This window comes from Balaenoptera musculus, chromosome 8, assembly GCF_009873245.2.
Source record: "Balaenoptera musculus isolate JJ_BM4_2016_0621 chromosome 8, mBalMus1.pri.v3, whole genome shotgun sequence".
Lineage (NCBI taxonomy): Eukaryota > Metazoa > Chordata > Mammalia > Artiodactyla > Balaenopteridae > Balaenoptera > Balaenoptera musculus.
The window spans coordinates 18,178,891-18,199,186 of NC_045792.1; the positions used below are offsets into that span (position 1 = coordinate 18,178,891).

At 52.5% G+C, this 20,296-nt stretch overlaps 1 protein-coding gene across 3 annotated transcripts in view; it reads right to left on the reverse strand.

The window, feature by feature from the left end:
* The window catches only part of ZBTB16 (zinc finger and BTB domain containing 16), a 178,597-nt gene extending 158,811 nt beyond the window's left edge, over positions 1-19,786 (reverse strand). Inside the window, exons 1-2 of one of the 3 annotated variants that reach the window (XM_036859567.1) lie at positions 19,333-19,786; positions 14,352-15,709 (exon numbers count right to left, since the gene is read on the reverse strand). In XM_036859567.1, coding sequence (XP_036715462.1) covers positions 14,352-15,619 — 1,268 coding nt within the window. In that variant the 5' untranslated portion in view covers positions 15,620-15,709; positions 19,333-19,786. Of the gene's footprint in view, positions 1-14,351; positions 15,710-18,773; positions 19,057-19,332 lie in introns of those variants that run through there. The other 2 variants (XM_036859568.1, XM_036859566.1) reach the window with 2 other exon arrangements.
* Between the last annotated feature and the right edge of the window lie 510 nt (positions 19,787-20,296).

The window sequence follows — 20,296 nt, forward strand, 5'->3', positions numbered from 1 at the left end:
AGGGAGTGAATAAGCCAGTCCATCTCATTAGGAAGGATGACAGCCAGGATTTGAATATGGATCGGATGTAAGTAGAAGGGAGAAAGCAGATACCGAAAATGGATTTTCAATAACTAACTTCCCTCTGGTTAGGCCTGAATTTTTTCCCACATGTGTATACTTTCACAGATCCAGTTTGGGAGCATTCAACTTAGCACAACCTGGCCTTGAATACTGGGCAAAACACATAGTAAGCATTTCGCTTTTAATTTATGTCATCAATGGTTTCAATGGAATGACTCATCCTTCCACTTTAACACTCGGTTCTAATATGGTTTACTATAAATAATGCAGAGAGAGAGGAGAGAGAGGGAGAGAGGGCCTAAGCACCATGCCCCTGCTCAGCCAGGTCACCAAAGATCCAGACTGGACAATCCCAAGGTGAATCCGAGCTCAATTGACAGCCCAGTGGTGGTTCCCACGGAGAGGAAAGACAAATATTCCTGCCTCCACCCTCCAGGTGTTCAGGACAAGTAAGGTTGTTAGAAAAGGGGACTAATCATGCTGAGGATGTGCCGGGTACCAGGCTAGGATTTTAACACACAAGCTCCTTTCACCTGCCAGAGCCTCCCCAAGAGATAAAGTCAGGATTCACATTCAGGCCCCCAAGCCTCTTGTGCCTACCCCCTTGGAGGGTATGTGTCAGAACTCGATCCATCCTTCCTGACTGCAAGCAACACTGACTCGGGGTGGTCTAGATTTTTTAACACCAGAAGTGCCTCTTGGGAGCCCAAACTCACAGGAGGCCAAACCACAAGTGCAGAAACACACCAGCAATGAGAGGAGTCCGCGCCAGGCCCAGGGTTGGGGGATGGTGGGGGGATCAGAGACAGCGACTCCTTCTGGGACAGCGGTTGGAAATCACAAGCCCCTTGGCCTTGTTCACCTCCCACCCAAAGAAGTAAGGCCAACATGCACCTCCCGGGGGCTGAGCTGACAAGCCCTCTCTACACACTCTTTCCAAACATCTACCTTCAGAGTCAGCCCACGGTCACCAATGTCATCCATCGCACACTATATTCACCAGATTTGTCACGGAATTATTTTGACCATTTCCAAAAGTCAAATCTACCCTCCCAAAGGACAAGGCAAAAAAATGCAGCACAGACTTTGGAAAGGATTCCAAAAGATTTCTAAAGTGCTTGGGGCCGTGGCTGCATCACAGGATTAAGTGATCACTCATTAGATACGAAGGCTTCTTTAGAAGGGCAGTAGCACTTCACACATGGAGACCTTTATATTCACAATGCACTCAACTTATTCACCTATTATTTCACCTGCTGGCTGCTAGCACAGGGTCAGTACCATCCTCAGTTTAGCAGTGCCCAAAACAAAAGATTTCACTGGTTCCTTTCATAGTTGCTCCCCTGGGCCAAAAGGGCAGGTTCTAAAGCTCAGTAGTGCCCGTTTACAAACTACCTTCACTGTGTTATGCACTTTATAATTTTTTTTTTTTTTTGGGCGCACCGCATGGCTTGTGGGATCTTAGTTCCCTGACCAGGGATCGAACCCGGGCCCACAGCAGTGAGAGCGTCCAGTGGCAACCACTGCACCACCAGGGAATTCCCTCTTTATACATATTTTATTCACATAACCACCTAAAAGGTATTAGCCACATATTTTTTTTAACAGAACAGGGAAATGAGGGCTCAGAAAGGCCAAGTAACTTGTTCAAGGTATCCAGTTAGTAAATTCTGGAGCCTGGGTTTTCATCCAGGATGCCTCACTCTGAAGCCTGCACTCTTCCATCACTGCACACCGTCCCTAGAAAATCCCACCTCCGTAACGTCCCAGAGAGCCTCTTTCCTTGCGTGAGGAACCGTCATCCCCTCCCCAATTCCCGGGCTGTATTTTCACTATCTTTAGCATCTCCCGGACTTTGTGCTCGCTGTTTCAACTTCCCAGTAAGTCTGTCCTGGTAGATACCCCCTGCTCTAAATAGCACCCTCCGTGATCTGCAAACATTACAAGGACATCAAAACAAAGCTATCAGTTGGGTTCCTAGCTTTAGCAGCCAGTCCAAACTCTTTTGTTTGATTCTCAGACAGCTTATTGACTAGGTGATGGGGTCAGAAGTTTTCTTTTCACCTAGCTTCTTCCGGAACCCGGCGCTCTGCTTAAAGAAGCAAATTCAGGGCAGGTGGGAAAAGTCCACCCATTTAAGATTTCAGATTTACGTATTTTTAGTAAGCACACATTACTTATCGGCCAACAACCTGTGGGAGTGGGAGAGGATTAAGGGAGAAAACAGCAGGAACTGAAGAGGCAAAGATTGCCTACACCCTTCTCCCTCTTGTATGAACTCGGGCATTGACAGCAGCCCGCTCAGCGAAATGTTCGCAGAGGCTGCGTGTCCACACGAACGGGCAGAAAAGTAGGGGAGGGCAGGAAGCTGATAAACTGTGTGATAAATGCAGCTGCTGTGTTTTACAAGATACCTGTTTTCTGCCGTCAGGTGCCTTCACACATCTCCACCCCAATCTGAAAGAGGGTCCTGGCTCCCCACCTGGTCTCTCCTTCCTCATACCACCCCTCACCCTGACCCCAACAGTTTATCTTTGCATATTGGAAAAACTGGCATTTATCAAGTCATCTACTCCTCATAGATTGTTAAACAGACCACAGGGGTTATCAGTGGAGTTGATATAGGAAGATAAACAGCAATCTCTTATGCAAATAGCACTAAGAATGTGGGACTGGCCACAGGACAAAATCGGAATTTAGGAGAACTCGGATCTTAACACTTTTCCTCGGTTCCAACCCTGGAAACCCACAGGCACCTGGAGAAGATCCCCTGGGTGGATTCGCCTCTCCCTTTCTGCAGGAAGGGGCAGGTGTGTGTGTTGGTCCAACCTGCTCTGCAAGAGTGGTGGCTTCGTATCTAATAGAACTCTCTATGGCCACAAGCTTCTCCTCCTCGCAACAGCCGTTTCATTTTTCTGGGATTCAGACCCGCTGGAATGTGCTTTGTTCAGAAAGGGAGAAAAAGGTATTCTCCAAGGTGGGAGTAGGGGTCAGAGGGCAGCAGGGAAAAAAATCCAAGGAAAACCGGGAGTTCTGGGTTCTGAGACACCATCCACGTGACCAGGAGATACTAGCTGCCCCTGGGCTCTGCAAATCTGCCTTTGCCCAGCAAGAAGTGGGTCCAGGTGGCATCTTTTCAAATCCTTCTCATTATTTTAAGGGCAAATTCACATCAAGCACCAAGAGGTTAGTGGCTCCAAGTGACAAAAGAATTGCACTCGGACGGGCGGACGGAACAAGCTGCTTCTCACACCAGGCTGCGGGCTGGGGAGGGGGAAAATGGGAGAATGACAGAATCCAGGGCTGGCCAGAATGAAAGCCTGAATGGAATAGGCTAATTTACACAGGAAGTAAGCACTTACCAGACCCTTCATCTCAACACACAAAACCCTCCGCCATATCTGGAAGCAATTACATCCAGTTAACATGATCTGCTTGCCACTAAAATTAACTGCAAACAGAAATATTTTTCACTTTTGCAACAGGGGATGCCAAGGTTTGGCCTATCCCCCCCTTGAGCCATTGAATCTGGCTGCTGGGGAATATTTAGCAGCTACTCAGCTCAAAAAACAAAACCCACTCTGTAGCTGTCAGGACACAAAAAGTAAAATAGTGGATAATTATGAAGGGGGGAAGGAGGGGGAGCGGTGGCAATGAAAACCATTGTGCTAGGAATTGAGGAAGGGGCCAGCGCTGGGCCCTAAACGGGTCTGCGGTGCTTGCGAGTCCAGCCCTGGTTTTCCACGCTCAACTTCAAGGAAGAAAAATGTTTTTAGAGTCACTCGATTTAGCAGCGGCTTCACGTTGTTTTTAGGTACCGTCTTTATCCCTTCTGCCAAGGGGACGGGGGTGGGGTATATAGGGAGGTAGACTCAGAAATGTTAGCGGATCCTTAATTTAGCAGAGCATCGAGGGGACAACTGTCACGATTTCACTTTTGCAGCGAACGTTTCCAATCCCTACTCTGTGAACGCCCTCGAAGCAGCTTTCACCTGCTCGCAGAGGGGCAAGAGCTGCTGTTTATTTGAAAGGATGCAGAGAGGACTGAGGGGGTGAGAAGTACCTCCTGAGGGTGTGTATGTGCCCAGCGATGAGCCAGGGTCCCATTCCCCAAGACTCCAGGTCCAGCTGCCGCCACCGCTGACCACGTCTCTCCTTTACTCTTTGCACCCATCCCCGTACTCGGTAGGAACTTATTTTTATTTCTCCTTGAACTACTGTCAACGATGCCATAAATGCCAGAGACAGAGGGACAGCTTTGTTTTGAAGTTCCTGAAGGAGGTGTCCTGTCCAAGCCCTCCCCGCACAGGCCCACCCTTTCTTGGCGACACTCGATGTAGTTCACTCCTTTGTCACCAGGGGCCTTTAAAAAAGGCAGCGGCAGCAACAGCAGCAAAAGTGACGCATCCGTTTGCCAGACAACACGCAAACGTCTCTTCTCAAAAAGTCAGGCCAAAGTTCCCCTCAAGAATGAGGTCAAACGCTGCTATTTTCCATGAAAATCACATTTAGAAACATTACTCACGGGCTGAAAAATACAGAAGAAGAAGCCACCTAAGTAAGTAGTCTTTCCGTAAAGATTCTAGGCTGTGATGAGGGGGAAAAATGGTCTTGATGTGTGAAAAGGAAAAAAAAGTGCTCTGCCATTCTTCTCCATTTAAAAAAACATTTTATGATGAGAATAAAGGAAACGCACATCCTTTCCAACACTGTGCCCTGAGACCATGCCACGTGCATGGCCCTGGGTGTCCCGTGTGCACCGTCCTATGAACAACATCATGGCAGCAAGTATGAAATTGACTTCCTCGCAATGAGGAAGCAGGTGGGTAGGTATCTATGGCGGAGCTCCAAACAGGCAGAGGATAAATTCAAACCCAGCTTCCACTGCAGACGCGACGCCACCCAGCTTCCCAGAGGCAACAACCTCCCCCAGAACATCCTGACACTCCGGGAAGGCAAAAGCAAGCAAAGCATCCTCCCCTGAATCCCAGAGACAACCCCGGCCAGCATGAGGGGCTCCGTCCTCCGCCCCAGACACCTAGGCACACACCCTCAGCTCTGTCACCACACGGCCGTCCAGGCATGGAAATGGTTAAGTCGCTCTCGCTGAATAAATCAAAAGTTCAAGGCTGCAACATACCACAGTGATTCCCTCTTTACATATGACAAGAACCAGAGAGGGGCTGAAATCCCAAGCATCCTGAGCGGGGTCTCCCCGGCCCGCACAGGTTATGCTGCCAGGGTCAGGGCCGCGGACCTTTAGCGGCAGCATTCATTTCCTGAACAGGACAAGTTCTCCTGACCATAAAGCTAATAGGGACTTCCTCGCATGGCGAGCTCCGGCTGACAGGGCTACTTGCCACTGGCCACGCAGGAGGAGAGCGCTGGTTCCCATTAGTGGGTTATGATGCCAGGTGCTACTAATAAGGTACATCGGCAAGAAACAAGAGCCTGCTAAGTTGTCTCTCCAACTCTGGAAGTAATCAGGCCTGGGCTTCAGGGCTGGGAAGGGGCCTTCTCTAAAGAGGAGGGCGAGGGGGGAGGAGGGGACTTTAGCTACGGTAGACCCCCGGCAGCATCTAACCTGCTGAACGGCCTAAATAAATACATTTCAAACAATCCCTCCACTCTTCCCCCAGCTACCATAAAAGACTCCCCCGAATTAACGCTCATGATGTTTCCCCCAGCGCTCCGGGCCTGATGGATGACCGAAGGCCATTACGGTCGGCCACATCTGCTTCTCACTATGGCAAGGAGAGTTGTGCCAGCAGGCCTAATGGCATTAAGATCACAACGCTCAGCTAATCCACTTAGAGACCAATGCCAGGCGAGGGTGGCTTGGGGCTGGGAGTGAGAGGTTCCCTCGTCAGGCCGGGTCACAAGAGAAGCGGGAAGCCAGGGAGGCGGCCTCACACCTGAGTCCCTGCTGTGTGCTTTATGTGACATGGTACCTCATTTAACATGGTCGAATCACATTGAGAGGTAAGGCGCTAACCTCACTTCACTGAAGAGGAGCCTGACGGTTCGGACAGGTGACGCCATCTGCCCAAATTCACAGTCAGGCGCTAGCATTCAAACCCAAGTCTACCTGAGATCGGTCTTTGTGCCCCTGCCCTACACACCTCGCCCTCTGCAAAGACAGGGGTGATGGTGTGAGTCTCATTCTTAGCATGCCTGGTGTATATGTCCTTACTTATCACCTGGGGGGATCTAGATGGCCCTGAAGAGGGGAGACCTCTAAACACCACTTCCAACTGGCACACAACTCCTCCTCCCACCAAAATTTCTGTGACTGCATCTTCTAATAATTTCGCCAGTAAGGCCCCACTGTTTCAGGAAGTTCCTTCTCTTATCTAACCTGGATTCTTCCTACTGCAAAGCTGAACACAATCTTTTCCTGCTCAAGAAAATCAGGTCTTGAGGACAAGAACCGAAAGTGAGCTAGGAATATGGAATTAAGCAGGTTTCTGCGAGTTCTTAGCCGAAGTTTCCGTGCTGACGATAAAGTACCGGATCCCCTCTTTGCAGCTGCAGAGATAAGCCTCATGTAGTCAAAACCCAACCAGAGTTTTTCCAGACTGAGCCAGCATAATAAGGACACGGGGGCTTTTAAGGGGAAACAGTAGAAAGGGGAATTTCTGATTATGCTGGCATGAAATTAACGGCATGGAATTTTTATTTTTGTAAATGGGTTTTTTTTTTCTCTCCCTTTTTCTGTTTTTGGAGTCAGCATAAAAGGCCTCTATCACTGGAAGCTGGTCTCTCTGTATGTCTGTAAGAGATGATGGACCCATGTGGCCCCAGCCCCCAAAGACACACACCCTTCGAGGTAAGCTGCACTCTCCCTCCCTCCTTTCAAGCCACCGGAGGAAGCCAGGAGGCCAGAACCGGCCAAGCGATGAGCCTCCTGGGCAGCAGCTGCAGGGAACATGAGTTGGTCCTTCCTGTGTCCCTCCTTCCCTTTGACTCCATCAGGGGCTGAAAATCCAAGCAGGACGTTATGGAAAGAACCATGAACGTGAAGCCAGAAGACCTGGGCACAAACCCTGGTGCCACCCTTCACCGACTTACCAGGGACCAGTCCATTAACCTCTCGGGCTTCCCTCTCTGCCCATCAGGGAATGGGAAACGAATAGATACAGGGCAGCTGGAGGGTTTGAGAAGATTCTGATTATGAATGCACTTAGCACAGAACCTGACACGTATCAAGCACTCAAAGCGACGTTTGCTGAATCCTCCCTTGGAAGCATCCCGCACTGTGGGGTGGGAAAGGAAAGGGGCTCTGGAACACACCGCATCCACAAGCTCAGACTTCTCTGGGTGAGAAGGTGTTTGTACTCTCCGTCTCTGCCCCGACCACAGTGATTTGCTGGCCTGACCACGTGCACAGGCAATAGGACACTGCATCAGTGAGCCGCCTCGGCATTTGGAACTGATGACGGTGGAGTGCTGCCTAGATAAATTTAAATGAGGGTGGAGTGACTCATCAGGCTTCAGGTCAATGGGACAAAGAGTACCCTGGCCACCGTGCTACAAAAGATCAGCTTTTTGGGGGAAAATGCAGGTGCTCACTGTGAATCAGCTCCAAACACACGGAGCCAGAGGCAGCAGTTCTTAGGTGCTGGATAAACGGACACCTCTGGGGGAAAGCAGGACCTGAACCAACACGAACACGAATTTTACCCTGCACTGCCAGCTTCACACCAACAGTGGCAGCAAAAATACAACAGCAAACATTTACTTTCTGCCATCCTTCCTTGCACGTGACAAATATTTACTGATTAATTCCTGTAACAACCCAGCGAGTAGGTACTGTTATTATTCCCATTTTACAGATGAGCAAACAGGCACAGAGAGATTAAGTCATGTAACCATAGTCACACCGCTGGTAAGTGGTGAAATCGGGATTCTGACCCACATAGTCTAATTTGCTCAAAACGCCCATTTACTATGCGAAAAACATGGGGTTGGAGGTGGGGGAGAGGGGATGCCATGATAAATTTTCCTTTCTAATAAAATAACTACCAGCGAGTCAGGGTTTTCACCTAAAACCACCAAAACAGAACTTGACTAAGAAAACCTTTACTTAACGTGGAAAATTCCAGAACCCTCCAATGGGCAAATTGAGGCACGCCCGTATTCATTTAGCAAGACTTGTATGTCTCACACGTGGGCTTTCAGTTGGACTTGGTTTAAAGTCATTAATTTTTAAAAATTAAAATAACGGGAAATGTTTTTCCCCTGAATTAGCAAGAAATCAGAGTTGTGAATGGAGTTTTGATTTTAACAGTTTAGGATAATCACTATTTTAAAGATTCATAAATAGTTTTCCTAGAACAAGCAGGAGGGGAAAAGTATTGCTGAACTAAAGCTTTCTTCCCCTCTCCTTCCAGCAATTAGCAGCTCTCACCAATAGTGACAGCAAATTAAAATGGGACTTCTCATCGAGATGAAAGAGCAGGCAACTTTCTTCCATGAGAAAGAAAATAAAAGAACTCATCTTCAAAATTTCCAAGAGTTCAGTCTAGATCCCAGATGACGCAGTAACCCTAAGCAGGTTAAAGTATTAAAAAACGAAGTCAGAGCAGACAAAATCAAATCAAACTGACCCCCTATTTTAGCTGGCTGACTGCGAAACCAGAGCAAAATCCCATTAACCAAAAGGGCTTCATGAAGATATAAGTGAGTGCAGAAGGGGCAAAAGGAGAACTTTTTTAAGAGTTCAACAATCCAGAAATAGCTCATCCAAGTGCCTGGTTTTACAAAGGAAGAAGTTAAAGCTCAGGATGAGAAAGAGACCGACAATAGTGACAGAGCTTAAAAACAAAAAATACAGAGCTGAGTGTAGAGGCCCCACCTCCAAAATGGCAGGACACACCACCACAAAGCCATCTTCCTCTCTTCACAACCAATGACCTCTCCAACAGACTAGATTTCCAGAAGCCCACGAGCTTATAAACTTAAGTCATTCATCACGCCCCAAAAGGATACTTCCTGGAAATAGAAATGGTTTCAGAAAGGATTTGGGCAAATCTGTGAATGACAGAGCAGCCATAAATAGCTATTAAGAGAAGTTGGGCTCCACCTGACCTTCAGGATTGACGTCAAGGAACAGAGCTGTAGCCTCCAACGGTGGTATCTTAGGGATGGTGTTGGCACCCAAAGACTAGGTCAGATGGATCTGACCCAGAAGAGCAATGCCCATGTGCTTATATGGCCTGGCGCGGAGCACCCAGGACTGTGAATTAGAAGGCGAGCCGAGCTCCTGGCTCTAGCCATTTATAGCTATGTGACCTTGGGCACGTCATTCACTCAAAGCTCATTTTCCTCATCTGTAAGTTGGGGCTGATGACGGTGACAATCCCTTACCCAAAACCCTTGGCCGCTTCAGAAATCCAAACTGTTCAGATTTTAGAAAGGAACTATGGGGCCTATAATGTTCACCAGTCCCAGAGGAGTCTAGGGAAGCACTCTGTAATCAAACACATTAATATTTTTGCAGCAAAACATATGAATATTCAAAATAGGCAGGATAAATATAGCCTCACATCAGTTCAGATCAGGTTTTGCTACTAAATGAGTTTGCTGCAAACTTACACAGTGCCTTTTAGCTTTCAGAGCTTTTCAGACTTCATCATCACAGATATGGAATGAGGGACCTGCACCCCCTGAGGGGAGGCTGTGAGGTTAAGAGAGATAAAGTCATTAGAGGCGCTTTGCAAAGGAAAAAGCCGAACAACCAATAAGAGGCATTATTAATATTCCTGCTGTTGCTATCATTATCTCACTGCATACTCTTTTCCAAATAGAATCTCGTTTGACCTCAGAGGTGCCTAAAGCTGGCAGAATGATGAGAGAGGACCAAGAGTTCGGGGCAGCTTCTAAATTCCCCAAGTGGCCTAGGCCAAGGTCAACGGCTACTGATCCTCTACATGGTCAACCACTGAACACCGAGAAGCTGGCCACCTGAAAGAGGCCAAGGCAAAGGGCCAGGCAGAACCCTGACATCTCAGCGATGTGGCTCATGTACCCTAGAGCTGGTCCTGGGAAGCCTCTGAGAAGGGCTGCACACCTGAGTGGGGGAAGCAGGCTGAGCCCACCCATGTGGTTCCTGAGCACCCCTGCAAGAACCAGGCAAGAGTTCCTACTGTGTGTGTGCAGGACACACACTGTAGCTGATCCAAGGGCTTGTCTGTAGAAGACCCAGAGGCTCCCGGGAAAGCAGATCCCACTCTGATTCTGCAGCACTAAATTCACAAACATATTAAGACCAGGCTATATGAGCCTGGGGAGACTGAGGACCATGAGGGCGGTGTTGACACTTAAGTCAACCACAGTTCCCCGTAATCTTATCCCATGTATATAACTCTTAAGAAGGAGAAGGTGCACCTGGCCTGGTAGAGCTGGTCCCTAGACCAGATCCAGACAAGGCTACATGCAGAACAGGCCCAGCCTTTCAGGGAGAGAGAGACAGAACAGAGACTGAGTCTAGAGAAGGAGAGTCCAATCTTCCTGATGTGACCCTCCCTCTCTCAGACATTACCCTCTGTAACATGGGCCCCCTGGGAAGGTTTTAGGGTCCAGCACTTACTCCTAAATCTGCCTGGATAGATCTGCTCATCTAGCAGGTCTTCTGATTGTTCTGACTGCCTTCTGGATCCTTTAGGCAGGTAAGCCCTGTTTGATTTACCCAGATAGCATCTCTGTGGGCTTTCCATCAATCCATGGCTACAGCTGACATTGCTTTTACATCTCACCATGCACTGCAGGGACCACAGCTTTATAAAGTTTCATTCAAACTGTCTGTCGGGCCAGCAGGCTCCCCTCTCACCAGCTTGGGACCAAGTCGTGAGGAAAGCTCCCGATGGTTTGTTGTAGAATCAAACCCTCCTTCCTGCATCCCTTCCTAACACTCTCCCCTTCCTTCCTCTCCATGCCCTTCTACCCCCCACCAAGAAGAAAGACAACAATAACTACCAAGCACCTAACCTTTACCTACCAGCCTACTGGCTTAACAACAAAATTAAATAAATCGTGTAGCCTGTCATTTCGTCATGTTCGTCACTGTCATATTCACAGCCAATTCCACAGCCTCCTGACATCAGATCTCCCACTCTGGCTGCTCTGCCTTGCCTTTTTTGTGTGTGCTACGCTGGGACTTGTGATGTGGGGGAAGGAACAGAGAGCAGTAGGAAATAGGGAAGTCTCTCCCTGTCTCTCAAACCTTAATCCTGGAGGTCTGAGAGACAGGGAGAGAGGAGAAGTCTCCCCAAAGCACACCTGACCAGGAGCCAGGGGCTGCCCGTCAGAGCGAGGGCGGAGTGTACACGGGAACATTCTCCCCACCCTTGACTTCCTGAGAGCTCACAGCTCTCCATCCAGGGCACAGCCCCAGGCTCCAGCTTCTTGGGCTGCAGCAGCCGACTTTCCACCCTCAGTCAAAAGCACAGTCTCCGTGTCAGCAGCCCACAGCGTGATGCCAAGGACGCCAGGACTGGCGGCTTGCCATCACAAGCTCACAAGGACGGGGATATCCTCGGCACCGCCTCACAGCCAACCCAACCCGTCGATGGCAGTGCTGTGGACACTACACGCTAGAACTCAGAGCCAGGTGGGGCGATGCCGAGATGAGACCCAGGCGAGATGGAAGTGTCTGAGGGTCCATTCCTCACCCTCCTGGTTACTAAGTGCCAGTCACAGCTCCAGGGATTTCCGGATGTTACTTCGTTAATTCAGCATCCCACCCTACAGACCACCTCCATTTTAAAGAGAGTAAAACAAGGCTCAAGAAGGTTACATAACGTTGCCAAGCTCTCACTGGTATATACGGCTAGTTCTGCCACCCATGCTCTGAAGGGGTAGACCACAGCCAGCCCTCCACCTCTCCCCAGAGGAACAAGGGTCCCACAGAATGGGAACTTGGAACCCCTGGGAGAGTAATAGCTTTTGTAGCCCTCTCAGGTAAAAAGAAGCAAGCAAGACCCAACAAGAAGCCAGAAAAAAACCCCTGCTTTCCAGGGAACAGGGGTTGGGAGAAATGGGTGAAGGTAGTCAAAAGGTACAAATTTCCAGTTATAAAATAAATAAGCCCTGGGGATATAACACACAACATGATGACTACAGTTAACAATACTGTATTACATATATGAAAGTTGCTAAGAGAGTAGATCTTTAAAAAGTGCTCAAGGAAAAAAAATTCCTATGTACGTTGATGGATTTTAACTAAGTCAACTTATCATAGTGATCATTTCATAAAATATACAAAAATCAAATCATTACATTGTATACCTGAAGCTGTTACATGTCAATTATACCTCAATTTAAAAAATTACTTTCCTGGGACTTCCCTGGTGGTCCAGTGGCTAAGACTCCACGCTCCCAATGCAGGGGGCCCGGGTTCAGTCCCTGGTCAGGGAACTAGATCCCACATACCGCAACTAAGAGTTCACATGCTGCAACTAAAGATCCCGCATGCCGCAACTAAGACCCAGCACAGCCAAATAAATAAATAAATAAATATATTTTTAAATTACTTTCCACTATACCCCATTTCTCATAGCACATAACTGAAATAATTCACGTCCGGAAAAGATGATCATCTATCTGGTCGAGTTTGGGGAGAGGGTTTCCTCTTTAGGAAAGTTTGAGCAAAAACAAACACAACCTCGGTCTATTTCTGAGCAGTACAAGCATCACGAAGACACACCTTAGTGGCGGTTATTTTTCGCACCCGACCGGAAAGGGATCGGCTATGTTTAGCTCAGCAGCACTTTCCACAAGGTAAGTCTCAGAGCCCCCCATTAAGCGGTGTTGGAGCAGGTTCCAGCTCAGCTTGGGCTAATCAGATGACCGCCAAATGCCTCCACCTCCATGCCCCCACCCCCTCTCCTTCCCACCCCCTCCTGAATGGTCAACAGAAGAATGGGGGGAGGGTAGAAGAGGGCAAAAGTGAAGAATCCACCCAAGATCAGCAAAACAGCAGGCGAGAGGGTGTGCAGGGAAATGTTATCACAGATGGCAAGAGAAACTGGACTTCTTGACACCATTCACCCGACCCAGGAACCCAGGGTGATGTGATGGGCATATCCTTACGACAGATGCAGATGAACACCAAACTCACTAAAGGTTCCCTCTGTGTTTACTCCACTTCTGATGAGCAATTTTCAAAACCCTCTGTTCTGTAGATACGATCCTCTTCGGGACTGATGACTCCAAGAGGCAGCCAAGTGCAAGAGGGTTAAGACCTGAATCTGAATCCAGCTCTGCCTCAGTATCTACATGACCCTCGGAAAAGGTCTTAGCACCTTCCTATGTAAAAGAACGTCATCCACCTTGAAAAACTGCTGTAACAAAAACGTGACTCCATGAAAAGCACTTGAACCAGGCATGTCATAAAAGTTATTTCACAGAGAAAGAAACAGAAGCCAGAGGGAAGCCAATGCTAGCCCAAAGTGGTATTTAATTCAATGTGAGTAGGGAGGGGTTAAAAGTAAGGCCGCACGCTGCAAAACCCATGTCTCTCCTACCCATCCTTCCCCCTTGAATTTAAATCAACTCCCTCAAAATGTGTTTACAGGGACAGAGAATGAGAAGGGAGAGGAAGCAATGTTCCTGGTGATGAATGTTCACCAGGAATGACGTTTGGAACCTGCAGCTGCTCTTGTGATCTAAGCAGCCTCCAGCCCCTCCCATCCTCCAGAGCTGCAGACAGGCTGCCTTGGCAGGAACCACCACATGGGAACTCAGGTACCTGAAACCTGGCTACGTGGCCAGATCCAGGCCATGGGCCCTTCCTCCGCACCCCACTTCTCCCTCCCTCCACTTGATGAGTCACTCCAGGCAAAGGAGAACAGACCCAACAGCAGGAAAAGCAAAATGGGAGCCCAAATGCAAAAAAGAGAGGAAAGAGCCTAGTAAGAAACTGAGCACAGGGACTTCCCTGGCGGTCCAGTGGTTAGGACTCTGCGCTTTCACTGCTGAGGGCGTGGGGTTCAATCCCTGGTCGGGGAACTAAGATCCCGCAAGCCGCACAGCGTGGCCAAAAAAACAAATAAATAAAATAAAATCGTATTTTTGAAAAAAGAAACTGGGCGCGTAAGTTCTCCAGTGTTTAGGAAAGACCCCAGGCCCCCTCACCACACCTGAAAAGTGTCCCCCCACAGGTGGTTTTTCGCAAATAGCAAAGAGAACAGAGGAGCCAGGCCCCAGGACTCGGGAATAGCTGCGTATGAAGGCAGGGTCAAGGCCAGAAATTCAGGGTCGGGGGGGATGGGTACAGAGGGGCCTACCTGTGCTGCTCCACGGCCTCGTTGTCAGGAAGCTCCACCCCGCAGACGCTGCACTGCTCCCCGACAGCGCGGCTCTCTGCCTTCATGCCCACGGCCAGCTCACCCAGCTTGCTGAACAGCTCCCTCTGGATGAAGCCCTGGGGCAGCAGACCCCCGTAGGTGCTGAAGTCCATGGAGACGGCCAGGGTGGGCTGCACGTGGAGGCCCGAGGTCACCGAAGACGGCATGCTCAACACGGCATCGGCCTTGTGGTTGGGCAGCACGGAGTAGATGCCCAGGTGTTTCTCAGCTGGGGGCGCGGGGGGCTCCGGTCGGCCTGGGGGGCCCTGGCCAACCTCGGTTAGAGGCGGCAGCTGCTCGGCGCTCTCCTCACGTCCGTAGTGCAGCTCTCTAGCGCTGGTGATGACGCTGCTCCGAGTTGGGGTCCCGGGTCCCTCCTTGCCCCTTTCCTCAACCTTGTCCCCCATCCCTGCTGAGACGCTAGACTCGGCTGCCCCAGGGCTGTCCTGGCCGGGCACCTCATCCACCTGCATCATCTCCGGCTTCACCTCGGCCACCGCAGGGTGCCGCCCAACCCCAGCCAGCGTCGGCTCCTCAGGCCCGGCAGGCAGCTGAAGGGCCCCCTGCAGGAGGGACTGTCCTATGGTCATCAAACTGTCCACCGCCGCCTTGGTGGGACTCATGGCTGAAAGGCCGAATGAGGTGGAGACGGAAGGGCTCTGGTCCACCATGGGCCCAGGGAGGCTCTGGGCAGCTACGCGGGCATACCCACTCTCCTCGCTGGAATGCTTCGAGATGAAAATGTTCTTGAGATACCGAGCCTTGCGGTCCTCTTCCTCCTCGGCCCCGCCATCTGCCATGGTTGCCTCCGTGTCATTGTCGTCTGAGGCCTGGATGGTCTCCAGGATCTTCAGGCACTGCTCCTCCAGGTACTCGATCTCCAGGATCTCAGCTGCGTACAGCAGGTCATCCAGGTCCTCCGCCTTGGCTTGCAGCGTGGCCGTGTACGCATACTCCAGAATCTGCTGGAAGGTCTTCGGAGAGAGGAAGTCCAGAGTGTAGTGCTGGCTGTTGCGGTGGAAGAGGATCTCAAACATCTTGCTGGTGCAGGCCAGCACCGTCCGGTGGGCGTGGAACTCCTGGCTGTCCACCATGATGACCACATCGCACAGCGTCCCGGCCAGCCGCATCTGGTTGGCCTTGCAAAGGAGCCCCGTGGGGTGGCTGGGGTTCTGCAGCTGGATCATGCCCATCTTTGTCAGATCCATGGTGCTCCCCGAGGCTTAGGCATGAGGCTCTCTTTCCTTCCTGGCTCTGCGTGGCAGGGCAGGGTGGGTTTCCTGGGCCAATGTAGAGGGCTAAAGGGAGAAAGAGGCAAAAGAGATGCAAGAACAAAAGGAAGATTAGTTAGTGTCCCTAAAAGTAAGAATTCAAACAACAGCACCTCCCCCAAACCTGCAGCAAGACAGTCTTGGAGATTTTAATGGAGGGGAAGTGGCTTCCTAGAAATCTACATGTCTGTCTTTACAGGCCCAGGGATGATGAAGGTAAAGAGAGGGTTCTGCTACAGCACATGCCTAACTCACTGCTCTTTGACATCTGTTAGACGAAGTCAAATGAAAATTACAATAGAGTCTTGTGAGTCTTGGGCTTTCTTTTAAGTCTGAGGGTGGGGGGCTCCCATGCAAAGCCAACACTGATGATGAGAAGTTGCCCAGCACTTAATTTAAAAGAATAAGAATTTAACCCCTTCCTCTGGTCAGTGTAAGCACTCAGTTTCACTCTCAACACCCTGTGCAGCAAACCTCATCTTGGAAACAAAGTTTTTCTAAATCCTGCCTCACCTGGTAGCCCCAGGAGCAAAACCCAGCCTAGCTGGGGCTAGCAGCCTGGAGTCGCAGCCCACAGAAATCTAAGGGCAAAGTTCTTCTCCTCCAGCCCACCTCCTCACCCTCAGACAATGCCTTCCTGGACCTCTGTCCTTCCACTCTTCTCAGAGCTGCAAAGGACTGATGAACCCATGCCCTGACCACCTCCTTTGGCACTAAGAGAAATACACACACGTAGCCCATGTACTAGCTTGGCTCACTTCTGCCCACTGCCCATGGGTACCTCAGAGTGATTGTGTATGTAATCCAAAATCTCGACCGTGTGCGCATGCACCAGCCAGAGAGGGGGAGAGACTTAACACATGTGCACACTTATATAATATGGCACACTTATCCCCTGCCCACAAGTGCCCAGTAGTCAGGAGGACCTGTAATATGTAGGCTAGGTCATGAAGGACCTATAGAGAGATCCTAGGAAACATGCACCCCTAAAGCCAGGAGTGCACATGCTGGGAACATGAACTCCAAGTGTACCTCACAGGCTCCCAGGAGTGGGCAAGTCCTGTAACCCGGAGCAGTAATTGATACTGTTAATGGCTTGGAGGTGCGAGAAGTGATATTGGCACCAGCATCTATGATGTGAGTTACATTGAATATGAAGGGAAAACAGGGCTGGAGACAAAGGACTCTCTCCCAAAGCGCCGTTTGGGATCGGTAACAGGGCTCTGAGACTCACAAACCTGTCTAAAGAGTGTCAGAAAGACCTCACAGGCCCAGGTCCCTCCCAGTCTCTGCCTAACTGTGGCCAATATTGCGGTGAAATGAAGTGGGAGCAACGTAGAGCAAGGGCTCCTGCTCGCTCTTGGAACACTGCTGGCCTCCGCCCCCAAAAGGAACCCTATTGGCTCCAGAGCCACAAATCTTACTCCGAAAGGGTTAACAGGACGACTAATCAAGACACTTTTGCTCCCACCCTGGGGTGGGAACTGAGGCCATGGGGTGGGGGTGGGGCAGGGGGTGGGAGCGGTGACCATTCACCCGCGCCTTGCCACCATGCGCTTCCCCGCAGACTTCGGGGTTTCAGAAAACTAGGAGGGAGCAATCGGAAGAGTGTAAGCTGGGCTACCCGAATTCCTCCCCAAAAACAAGCTCCGTGGGTCCTGAGGGAAATCAGGGTGCCCTGGTCAGCCGTCCCCGCCACCCGCGGCTCGGCGCCCGCGATCCGGCTGGCGCTGGCTGCAGCGCCCAGCACCGCGGCGCGGGAGAAAGCCGGCGCTAACCCGCTCGAGCTCCGGGGATCGATCGCGCTCTCACACTGCCCGCCCCCCACCCCCGCGCCCAGTTCCCAGCCGTCCCCACGGAGACTTGGAGACGACTTCAGCAAACTTGGGGAAGCAACTTTTCCGGGAAAGCCAGACGGCAAAGAGAAAGGGAGCCGGGCTAGGGAAGAGGGAAAGCGAAAGAGACCCGGACGAAAGGCAAGAGTCCGGGCGGGCCGGACGCCTGGGCGAGAGCGGCGAGAAGGCGGACCCGCCTTGCGGAGAAGTGGAAGCACAAAAGCCCGACAGCGAGTTGTGGAAGGAAAAGCGAGAAGGGATCTGCGGGCCCTCCCTCTCCGACCCTGGGCCATGACCCCCGAGAGCGACGGGCAAGGTCCCCGGCCTCAGGCTGGTGGCGCCAGCAGCCGGCGCGCCCGTCCCAGGCACGTTGCTAGCGTCCCGGGGAACAGGCGAGCGAGTCGGTGCCGAGCGCGTCTGTGCGTTCCAGTGGGTCCGCGGGCCGGCGAGATAGTGCGCATTTCGAGCGCGTGTTCCAGGGGCTGTACGAGCGAGCTGCCGGCGCGCCGGGATGGGAAAGCCATCCCGAACGCATCAGGTGCAGAGCCGAGCACCCACCGAGCGCGGCCGGGAGCGCACAGCGAGCTCCGGCACCACGGCCGGTCCAGCCGAGAGCCGAGGAGGGCCCGGAGAGCTGGAGACACTCCAGCGCTCCGCTACGGAGCCCCTCCCTCCAAAACCGAGGGGATTAAGTCCAATCAAGAAAAAGAGCCCACCAGGTTTTTCAAAGAGAAACAAAACCCAAGTGACTCCCAGTCCTGCTCCCCTCGGCACCCAGATCCACTCCTCGTATCCTCCGATTCTAGCTTCCCAGCCGGTGGGCGAATAAACACACAAATAAACCACAGCCCTATCTCGCGCCCGCGCACCGGTCGGCATATGAGCACCCACCGGCTGCCGGCTCCTCCACCGGCCCCTGGTGGTACAAAGCCTCCTGATGCCCAACCCTCCGCTTGCGCCCTCAGCCCCCGCAGACCGCTCTGCCTCCCACCTCTCACCCCGACCGTGCCCTGGAGCGGAAGGGCTGGGGAGGCAGCTGCGCCCAAGCTGACAGCCGGGGCTCCCCCTTCTAGCAGACCCCAACCGCCGCTGGCGACGGCTGCGGCAGCAGGAAGGGAACAAGCCGAATAAAATAAGGCACAAGCCCAGCGGCCGAGTGGCCGAAGCGAGCGCGCCCCCCAGACCTCTCCAGCCCCGGGGCGCCCCGGCGCGCGGCTATCGCTGGGCGGTGCGCCCCTCCCCGGCCCCCCACTCACCACTGCCGAGCCGGGCGCCGTGGGGTATGTGTGCGTGCCTCTTGGGGGTGTGTGCCTGTGTCGGGGAGGGGTGTTGCTGGGGAACTGTTGCTCTCGGTATCACGGCGGCAGCGGCGGCATCGCCCGGCAGTTCGCAGTACCCGCTCTCATCGCCCTCAACTCCTCTGTGCTGCGAGGTTAGCAAATCACCACCGGCTGCGGCGCCTCCGCCGCGTCCCACGTCAACGCCGAGCCCCCTCCCCTGCGAGGCCCCGGCGCCTCTCCATCTTTAGTGCTGGCGGCCGAGCCCGGCTCCCTGCCCACAGCTGCCCCCCTTCCCTCCTCCCTCCCCCCCTCCCCCCCCCCCCCCTCCCCCCCCTCCCGCGCTGTCCCCGGGCTCAGCCCGCCCACCACCCGCACTGGCCGAACCCGCGCGCGCTCCCCGCCCCACCCCTCCCCTGCCCTCCCCTCCCCTCCGCTTCCCTTCCCTCCCGTCCCCTCCCCTCCCTTCCCCGCGCGCCGCGCTCCAGGCTTCGCCTGACATCTAGCTGCTGCTGGGGCGCTGGCGGTTGCCGCTCACCGGCCAAGCCGAGAGGAAAGAAGGAGCTCGTGGAGAGGAGTGCCAGGGACTCGGAACCTTTAGTGGGGGCAGTGGAGGTGAGGGGCGAGGAGCAGCCCCCACCTGCAACCCCAGGTTTTTAATTTCCACTGGAAACGGGTTTTCTTTTCCCCTGCTGCTCCAGGCGCGGAGTTTGGTCTCCGGCTCCAATGTTTGCCCCATTCAGTGCGTGTCATCTCTCCTTTAACTTTTTCTCCGGGCTCCGGGCGGCATCCCCTGTACCCCGACATCGGTTTTAGAAGGTCGCTTTCCCGGGCCCCAAGCCCAGGCCTGTCGTGCCTCCGGGCCTTCTGACCATCCAGATTAGCCTCCAGGTGCACAGTTCGCGGGCCGGGTGAACCAGGTGCCAGCGGGTGTGCGGGGATCTATGGTCGAGGGGAGACTCCCCATTTTAGCTGTCACGACCCCTGGAGGCCAAGGTCGAGTCCCGAGGGAAACTTTTCTTCCTCTCAGTCTTGAGCATTTCCTGGGCTTCGCACCCCCCCCCCACCGCCCCCCACCCCCACCCCGGAACCTGGCTGGAAACAGTTCCCGAGAACTGCGGTCAGTCAGTTCAGGGCAAAGTCTTCAGGGGGCGAGTGAAAGCTTGAAAAAGCTTCAGGCCCCCAAAAGTGCCTCCTCTCAGCCGGCCGCTCCACTTAAGAGGGTGGAGTTGAGGTCAGTAATCCCAGGGTAGAGCAAGCAGAAGCAATGTGCCCTTGCGCGGGCTGCGGAGAGTCCCCTTCTCTGCCCTTACCCCGGAGCTTGGCAGAGGTAGGAGACAAGAGGTGGGAAATGCTATTCTGGGCACAAACTTTGACCGCCGGCTAATGGCCAGGGTCGTGGGGGTGCGGGGGGTGGTGGAAAGCGCCCTCCCTGGGTCTCCGGACAGTCAGCCCTGGAGGTGCTACAGTCTTAGCAACCCGGGTGGGTCTTCAGGCACTGA